Below are 10,000 nucleotides of genomic sequence, written 5' to 3'. Positions count from 1 at the left end.
AAAGCTGACCACACCAGTTACGACATCTTCTGTGATCTTATTACTATGGGCAATAGGGTCATCTCGCTCACCCATGTTTTGTTCAAAATTCTTGAAAGAAAATATGCTTAAGAACTGCGCAGACACCTTTCCTCCAGTCCAGACCGGCACCGAAAAAGCCAAAGAATGGTCTAGCGTCCTCTGTTTAGTCATTTATTTTTTAATCAACTACGTCACTTCATTCAGAAAGATGATACGAGGCAATAATTACTGCTGCCAACCTAAGAATGTTATTATCCATCACACAGTCAAGAAAATTATTTCCCTGGGATTTCACAAGACAAGATGAATATCCTTCGTCGGCCTCCGCTTCTGGAGAGATTGAGTAACTAACATATCCAGTGGCGTATCCAGTGACCCTCAAAAGACCCCATAAGGGACCCCAGCACCCTCGACCCCTAGGCACCTAGCTGTGTCACTGATCATATCTTTAATTAAGTCGATCTTGCGGTGTCTCTCAAGGAACTGTTCCGCAACCATTATAATTCCAGTTCATGGCTAATGTGATAATATCGCTCACTGGAAAACTGCTAAAATTTGCGATAAAAGACTGCCTACTGTGTACTTTCAAGGTGCAAAAAACAGTATACTCCCTTATGTTATTAACTTTATTGTTTCAAAGTTTGTCTTTTATAAGTTCAGTCAGGCATATGCAAACATGATACGATTTAGTATGTGCGTGTGTGTGTGTGTGTGTGTGTGTGTGTGTGTGTGTGTGTGTGTGTGTGTGTGTGTGTGTGTGTGTGTGTGTGTGTGTGTGTGTGTGTGTGTGTGTGTGTGTGTGTGTGTGTGGATATACATGTCTTTCTATCTGTATACATATCTATCTATCTATATCCATATCTATCTATCTATACCCATATCTATCAACACACACACACACACACACACACACACACGCACACATACACACAGACACATATGTAATCTATCTGTCTATCTATCTATCTATCTATCTATCTATCTATCTATCTATCTATCTATCTATCTATATATATATATATATATATATATATATATATATATATATATATATATGTGTGTGTGTGTGTGTGTGTGTGTGTGTGTGTGTGTGTGTGTGTGTGTGTGTGTGTGTGTGTGTGTGTGTGTGTGTGTGTGTGTGTGTGTGTAAGAATGTTTGTGCATGTATGTATGAAAAATACTCCTATGATATATACACATAAATGATTATACATGTAGAGTTGTAAACACCGTACACCTTTTTAATTTGCGGATTCTGAATATGAATTCACGAACGGTGGATGGATTGTCGTCTGTTTGTTTACAAGTTTGACAGTGACGCTGGATTCGTATCATGTTAAGTGGTAAATATCTGTATTATTTACTTATTTTTCGTGATTATGAAATGTGGAAGATGATATATCATTCAAATTTTGCAGACCAATGAAAGAAAATAATGTGAATGTTAATTTCGTAACGTAATTTTTGGTTCATAATGTTTTGTTGTGTTAATTTGACAATCTAAAGTCTAAAACCCCAGGGAATAGGAAAGGAGATCTTCATTAAATTAGGTCATTAGTCATCTCCAATAATTCTAAAATTAAGAGAGCGTGAGTAAAAAAGAAATCTTATTGTTATTTTCAACATGTTTATAGAAAATGACGTTGGACATTTATGAAATACGAGTGATTCCTGATGATATGGGAAGGGTGATTGGAGGTCACGTTCACTGCCACACGTTTTAATTGTCTAGAATAAATCCTCATCAGGTGATCCCTTGGCTGTGTTTCATGCTCTAGTAAAGGCCAACAGATCTCCACCATATATATTCTGTCAAGATAAAACTTGGGCTGATCCTTATTCCACAGGAAATCACCTGGAAAATCGGAATGATTTTAGTCTCAATCATGCTAGAATTTACATTGTAGAGGTATTGGCCTTTCCTTTGGTGCTTGGTTGAGTCACTGTGGTTATCTTCTTTAAGGTGTAATTAAGCTAACCTTCATTTGCTCCAATTAGTTTGCACAAGTGTTATTTTAATTCTTTTATTCTGTACTCTTGCTTATTTTTCTGTATCCTGAAGTTGCCATATTCTGGACAATCAACATGCTTTCAAACACATTTTATATCTGGAACTGCAGGCAAAATATGTACTATATATGAAAAGGTAACTATCATTAAAAAGTTTGTCCATCCTGATAATAGTGACAAGTCATATAAAGTACTTTAATTTTTTTGTTATTTAATGTATTTGTGATCTAGAATTTTGATATATAACTAATAACATGTTGCCCTGAACTACCATAAATGTTGTAAAGTTCTTTTGTAAATTAAATTTGGAGCAGGTAATATACCTGTCTACCTTGGTCCGACAAATTAGTTGCTGAACATAGGAACTTCTAATGTTCATCTATATTCGAGTCAGCATCATGTCTACTACTTTTTGATTATTGATGACACTTCATTATGGTGTGGCTTTCCCTGTTTCCTACCAGGCATTTTTTAAATGATCTAACACTTTTGCGGACCTATTGATTTCTTTGAATGATCAAGTGCTGTATATTTTGATTTGTAAAATAATATCAGAACTATTGCCTAGGAATGTGATTTGGAATAGTGTGCTTTTTTGCAGGAGTGTTTTGTGATTTATGGGCTCGGTGTTTGTAACCCAGAATATCGCCGATAACTATGCTATATTTTTTCACAATTATTGTGTAAAAATCTTTTCTATCTTCTGATTTGAAAAGGAAAGTCAGTAATGGTTTTAATTAACATGCAGCAAGTATGATTTATTCTGTTTATTCATTTACCACAATAATGGCAATTTGCAATGTCTGCTTTAATGAAACCTTTCCTTACAGCAGCATCAGCAGGCGGGACAGTGAATGGAAAAAATGGCAGATGAAAGAGCTGTGATAATGCGGTTAGAGCAGTTAAGCAGAGAATACAACATTCTTTCACAGTTGCTTACAACACAACAGAGAAGTGGAGTTTCACAACAAGGTAATTAATAAAAGTATAATTTTACAGATGAATAGTATGCTAAACTCCATTTATACATGTGACTGTATAGTTCACAATTACATCTAGTATTGATGTTCAAGATGTTTTATTTATCAGCAAAGTGAATACTTCATAACATTTTACATACTTTGCAGGTGCAAGTTTTGATACTGCATTGCCCAGTAACAAAGATGCCAAGATATCCAGTCTCGAGAAGGAAGTGCAAGAGCTGGCCAACAAGATTGAAGCCCAGAATTCTGAAAAATGTGCAGTGGAGAAAGCTTTGCAGCAAAAAGAAAATGAGAATACAAAGCTTATAGGAAAACTAAAGCAAGAAATCAAAGATTGCAATAATGATACGGAGGTTCTAAAAGATGTTATTAAACGACTAAATGAACAATTAAATAGGTAATATTAAAACCATTGACACTGAAAATTGCATGTACATACATGTCATGTCCACTGTAATTGTATTTTATTAATTTAGTGTACACATAGATGGTTCCAATAATACTTAATCACCAAATGAAATTCAGCAAACTTTATCTTATTTTCATTGCAATAAGTATTGTTAATAATTACAAAATCTATGATAATGATAATGACCATAGCCATGGTAATGATAATGGTAATGATGATGCACAATTTAATAATAACAGTAATAATAGTAACAATATTCTTGATACTTGGAAAAAAAATCCTGAGGATTTTACTAATTGACTTCTTAGTGATGTAACTGCAGTTTGAGCTGTCTGTGTGTAAACAAAAGTCACTCAAGACAAAGCTACAGTAGACATAATATGTACCTGCTGACAATGGGTTAATATTGTTAATACAAACTGCTATTCTCTTTGGAATGGAATTGGGTGCTTAAAAAATGTGCGTTTTTTCAGATATCACCTAAAGTACGGCCGAATACGAGAAGAAAACATAGGGAGCACAAAGAAAGATTTAAGTCATGACAGCATCTACAAGTTGGGTGCTCTCCTCACTGCCTATGATGAGATTATTTTGGAAAGAGATGAAGCGCTAAAGTGAGTGATGAACACAGTAGTCTTGCTTCTTAGTAGACTTGCATATTGAAAACTACTGATTATGGAAGCTGCTAAAAAAAAAAAAGTACCAAAATAGCTGGCAATGTACCTAGTGGTACCTTTCCAAAATATAATTGCCTGTTCAAAATACAGCATATTACCAGTTATCGCTAGTCTTGCAAGTGCATTTTTCCCTATCTATCTATCTAACTATGCATCTTTCTAAACCTGATAATGTGTGTATGTATATGTTATTACCTTACCTTTTTCAGATCCAACTTGGAGAAATTTGAAAAGTTAATGGTAAATGTTGATGCAGTAACAGCTGAGAATGAAAAACTTCATCAACGTGTTCAGAAGTTGCAGCAGGAAGTGAGTATTAGGTTGAAAGTGGAAATTAGATATATTCAGTGCAAGGTATTTAAAGCTATTACATCCTACTATTAATTTCCACCATAATGGCTGTTTCTTAGATTTGTAAAAACAGTGGTGCAATTATAAGTATTTCTCATAGATAATCTGTGTTTTAATGTTAGATAAAGAAGAAATGAAGTTAAGATGAAATTGCTGTGGGAGAAAGGGTAAAATTGTTGAATGATCAGTTGCAGGGTCATAAAATAGATTTGAAAAAGTGTGAATTTACAATTATATCTAGTCAAATAATGAGTAACTTAACTAACATACAGCAAGATTTATGTTTTAGGGAGGGATATGCCTGTGTTCTTCTACATTTATGATATGTTGTATAGTTCCATATTATTGGAAAGCATTGACTGCTTATCAAGAACTATAAGTAGTAATGCATGTTCTTTTGATTACTGTTAAAGGACTTTCAAGAAGAGTGGGATTTAATTTCCAGGTAAAGTACAGTGAACAGGAAATAAGTTTGTTTCACCAGTAAATCACTCATTTGCAGAATTGCATATGTAAAGAGTCTAATATCTGCATGTATGTTTTTAAAGGTAAAGTCATTATGCTTTAAAGTAAATATTCATGGTGTATTTCTCTATGTATAGTATTTGGAAGACTTTCATTCCAAATGTTTAGGTTATGGACCATTTGTGCCATTATCTTTCTCTGCATACATGAGTAATGCAGGCACTTCCCTTATGGTATGATAAATTACACCCTACATAATAGTTAGTTCCAAATCTTAAACTGGTGCTCTAATATGATTTCTTGATTTTTATGATATTCTTTTTCTCAGGCACCAATGGGATCAGAGGAAGCAGAAATGGTTGCTGCAGATGCCAAGCTCTTGTTAGAGGAACGTGAGTTGCTACTCCAAGAAGTCCGCACTCTCCATCAACAGCAACAAGAAGAGTCTATTTGTTATCAACAGAAAGGTGAGCAGAGCTGATTTTGACATCAGGCGAGATAAAATCATTGGATATCACTGGATAATTTGAAGCAAAATGTAAATATATATGTTCCTGATATAAACACTACAATTAAATGCAAGTAGTTAACATGACCTTTCTACCATTACCCTAAAATTACAGTTGCAAAACTACAGCAGCACCTTGAAGATAGTGAAGCAAGAGTGGCCACTCTGTCTTCAGAGCTAGATTCCCTGAGGACAGAAGCTGACCAGCTAGAGAGGCAGTGCAAAAAAATTCAGCAACAATTACAGGAATCTGTTTCAAAAGAGGAGCATCAGTTAGCTGTTGATGAATGTCAAAGGTAAAAACAAAAAGGCTGATGTTTCTGTATTTGGATGATGGAAATTTATTGCCATGGTGGTCATACTGGAATGTTTTATTTGATAGTGAAATGGAAATTTATGTTTGGACCAACTGTCAGTATTACTAGAAATGAAAAAAAAAGTATAATGTGAAAGTAATCTGAGTGTAATTGATTTAAGTGAAATATTAAAAACAGAAAATGGTTAGATATTCTACTAATTTTAAAATGGTAATGAAATAAGAAAAGGAAATAAATTATTATAGGTTATAAAGATAATGGATATGATTTTTTATATTGATATTGAAACTATTGAACAGAGTTGCATAACCTCTTGTCTCTTTATGCATGATTTTTATTTTTTTATTTCAGACTGTTTGAAAAATTACGTAAGACCTATACCGAAGAATCCGGAGACCTGAAAGGGAAGATGCGAGCCGTGAAGCAGGAGAAACAGAATCTTGCCGAGAAGCTAACAGACTCCTCAGCTTACGTCCACAACCTAAGTGTTCAAGTCTCAGGCCTAAAGGGCTCTCTGAGGTGAGAAGAGATGATGGAATTCGAAGTATGATTAATGTGATAAAAGTTTTGCCTTTTTCTCCTACATTTGCTGCATTCGGGTCTCCAGTAGGTATTTCTCAACATATTTAGCATAAACATGTTTGCATGGCCCTGGCAGATCCAAGTGGTTGAATATAAAGATTGACATAAATCCTTTCCTATATTTTTATAATAAACTCAGTTTTGTATAGTTCTTGTATTTGAATTATTTTGTTTGAGTCTATATCTTTGTGTATCTATCCATCTATCTATCTATCATTATCTATCTATCTATTTATCTGTATATCTATCTATCTATTTATCTGTATATCTATCTATCTATCCATCTATCAATATATATTTATCCATATATATCTATCCATCAATATATATCTATCACTTTATCTGTATCTATCTATCCTTATTTATATCTCTGTCTATGTCTATATTTATATTCATCTATATTCATTTATATGTATATTCATATGTGTGCATATTTGAATATGTATATATATATATATATATATATATATATATATATATATATATATATATATATATATATATATATATATATATATATACATATACATACATACATATACATATACATATACATATACATACATATATATATATATATATATATATATATATATATATATATATATACATATATATATATATATATATATATATATATATATATATATATATATATATATATATATATATATATATATATAATAGTCATGACCTTTTATTTTAGAAAAACAGAGAGTCGGGTAAAACGTAGAGAAAAGGCTCTACAAGTTGTACAGACGACTGCACGTGTGGCCCAGACAAGACTTAAATCCTTATCAGAAGTTTGTAGGTGAGTTTGATAAAATTGATGAAATATGTGGCTTATATATGTATAGTGTATATGTGTGATGTATATGTGTAACACACACACGCATGCATACATGGACGCACACACACAAGCACATATACATACACATACACAAGCACACACACGCACACGCACAAGCACAAGCACAAGCACAAGCACAAGCACAAGCACACACACAAGCACATGCACAATCACACATACACTCAAGCACACATATATACATATATATATAAATATATATAAAGATAAATATATATATAAATATATATATATATACATATATGTATATATATGTATATATATATATATTTTTTTTATTATTCTTTTTATTAATATGATTTTGTATTAATAGTTTAATGAATATAGTAAGACTTTGATTTTTATAACTCTTCAGCAAACTATTGGAAGACAGAGAGAAGCTGCTAGAGGCCTTAGCAACACAGAGGAAGGAAACCGATGAGCTTTCTAAGGAACTGACCCTCCGTAGTGCTGCAGTTGGTGCCTTATCTCAGAAACTGAAGGTAATGAAATGCACTTGACATCTTTGTTATTATTATTTGTACGGAAATGTGTATAAGTGGGTTTTATGACAATGAGATTTATTTGCACTGAGTAAACTTTCTAGGGGGTCATGGAGCAATATGAGACTTATGACATCAAGTAAAACTGAAGAAGTATTGTTTTAGTTATATCTTATTTCATTGATTCAGGAGGAACGGATAAATTGGAGCAGTAAGATGGCAGAGTGTGAGGGTGGGCGGCAAGCAGCCAAGGCAGCATGGAAACGTTCCACAAAGGAGAACAGTCACTTGCGGACATTAATAGCAGCAAAAGATGACACAATAACTTCCCTCATTGCTGACTATAAGTAAGAGAATTGTTGTTGAGTGAGCTTAGCAAATACATATGTGTATTTTATATTGTGTTTCTATTCTATGTGTTAGTTTTTATTATCTTTATAATGTATGTTCATTTTTTCCATTCTTTTTGATATGGAGATGTTCTGAGAAAATAGATACTCTATGAAATTTAAGAAATTAAAAATTTTCAATTTGTCAATAATGAAATAAATGTTACATTTCAGAATACTTGGGCTTGAAGTCAGTGAAGCAAAACATCGTAGTCTTCATCAAAAATTATCCAAATCGGGTAATCTTCCAGGAAATTTACCCTTTTCTTAGTCAAGAGTATCAGATCAAAATATTGTTATTTCTCACCAATGAATGATGAGAAGATTGTTTGGCTTGTTTTGCCATATTCATATACCATATGTGTTTCTAGTCTTTTGCAGTTTTTATATCATAGATATGTTTCTTAGTGCCTTGAGGCAATGATGATTTTATTTAGCATATGTTTTTACAGAACTTAGCTTTAACCACATGCTGAAAATAAGTATTGATATTTTTATAAAGAGACAAAGTGAAGTATAATGCTGAAATTTTGAGTGATGTATTAGTATAATGAGAGATTTGTGATAGAAGTTACCTGCAATCCGTCCAGGCTTAGTAGTTATAGTAGATCAGACAGCTATGTAATTGCTTTAAGAAGTTTTTAATCTAGGCATTCAGGGAAATATAAGGTTGAGAGGAAGATATTTATTTTTTGCAGTTATTTTTTATGCAACTGCATTGATGTATACACATATGTATAGACACATTTATATATTCATAGATACATACATTTATGTATGTATTTATGATTATATACATACATTTGTACCTATGATGTATATATGTATATACATTCATCTAATGTATATATGTATATACATACATAGATATGTATGGTCATCTATATTAGAGATACCTTGCTGGACTGAGACTTTCATCCAAGCTATAGTAATTAGCAACTCATCATATTAACTTGAAGAAAATTTAATCCTTGCTAATACATTTATTTGAGGAATCATTTTTTTTACTGTTTCTGTTACTATTGTCACTGTTCTGCTTGTAATCTTCTTTCTTTCATTGATGCTACAAATGTGTTGCAAATATTGCCCAGTTCCAGTGGCCAGAAAATCTCCCAGACATGGAAAACGTGATTTCTCAGATTTTATGTATTTTTCATTGAACTAGGGCCATATAATTATTCAAAATGATTAAGCACATCCTAATCATTTTGCGATGGTAATTGTTATATGTCCTAATAAGATTATAAGAAATGTCTCTGCAGATAATTATTACCTGTAACTGGCACATTTGTTTAGCTTTTCTACATTTTTGGAAAAAAACAACTTTTATATGTTTACCATTTGTAAAGCTGTCATCCCTTGGATGTGAGAAAATGTGTTGATTCATACATGTCATACATGAAATCATACACGTTTTGAAAGTCATAAAGTAAATGAGAAAACATGGGAAAAGCATGAGAAAGCATGAGAAAAATAAAAGGGTGAGTTACCAGTTATTCTTTAGTCATAAAAATTTTATTGAAAGTCATAGGGTATTGAAACATTTTCAATTTTGATGACATACATACATACACACACCCATGATTATGTACATACATACAGTACATTCATGCGTTTATACATATGAGTTTACTTGTGTATGTAGATACATACATTTATGTAATACTTACATTGATTACATGGTATGTTAATTCATAAGTATATTTTTATTTATAGAAATACCAAATAGGGCATTTAGCTAGCACTATTTTAGTAATTAGTGCATAGCATTTTTGTATCATTGTTAATTAGGGATAGTAGCAGCAAAAGTTATTATCATTATTATTATTATTTATTCATCTATATTATTATTTATTTATTATTATTATTGCTATTATTATTACTATTATTATTACTATTATTATTATTATTATTATTATTAATATTATTATTATTATT

The 10,000-nt window shown here is 32.0% G+C and overlaps 1 protein-coding gene across 2 annotated transcripts in view; it reads left to right on the top strand.

Annotated features, from left to right (window-relative positions):
* The first annotated feature begins 1,286 nt into the window (after positions 1-1,286).
* Positions 1,287-10,000, top strand: part of LOC113825446 (centrosomal protein of 89 kDa) — a 10,130-nt gene continuing 1,416 nt past the window's right edge. Inside the window, exons 1-12 of one of the 2 annotated variants that reach the window (XM_070125707.1) lie at positions 1,287-1,364; positions 2,865-3,003; positions 3,159-3,411; positions 3,897-4,037; positions 4,310-4,409; positions 5,245-5,383; positions 5,540-5,720; positions 6,093-6,260; positions 7,030-7,134; positions 7,547-7,673; positions 7,863-8,020; positions 8,237-9,371. In XM_070125707.1, coding sequence (XP_069981808.1) covers positions 2,886-3,003; positions 3,159-3,411; positions 3,897-4,037; positions 4,310-4,409; positions 5,245-5,383; positions 5,540-5,720; positions 6,093-6,260; positions 7,030-7,134; positions 7,547-7,673; positions 7,863-8,020; positions 8,237-8,333 — 1,587 coding nt within the window. In that variant the 5' untranslated portion in view covers positions 1,287-1,364; positions 2,865-2,885 and the 3' untranslated portion in view covers positions 8,334-9,371. Of the gene's footprint in view, positions 1,365-2,861; positions 3,004-3,158; positions 3,412-3,896; positions 4,038-4,309; positions 4,410-5,244; positions 5,384-5,539; positions 5,721-6,092; positions 6,261-7,029; positions 7,135-7,546; positions 7,674-7,862; positions 8,021-8,236 lie in introns of both variants that reach the window. The other variant, XM_027378280.2, reaches the window with a different exon arrangement.

Source organism: Penaeus vannamei, chromosome 9 (genome assembly GCF_042767895.1).
Source record: "Penaeus vannamei isolate JL-2024 chromosome 9, ASM4276789v1, whole genome shotgun sequence".
Lineage (NCBI taxonomy): Eukaryota > Metazoa > Arthropoda > Malacostraca > Decapoda > Penaeidae > Penaeus > Penaeus vannamei.
The sequence above is the reverse complement of the archived record's forward strand: the minus strand, read 5'-3'. Positions and strand labels throughout refer to the sequence as shown.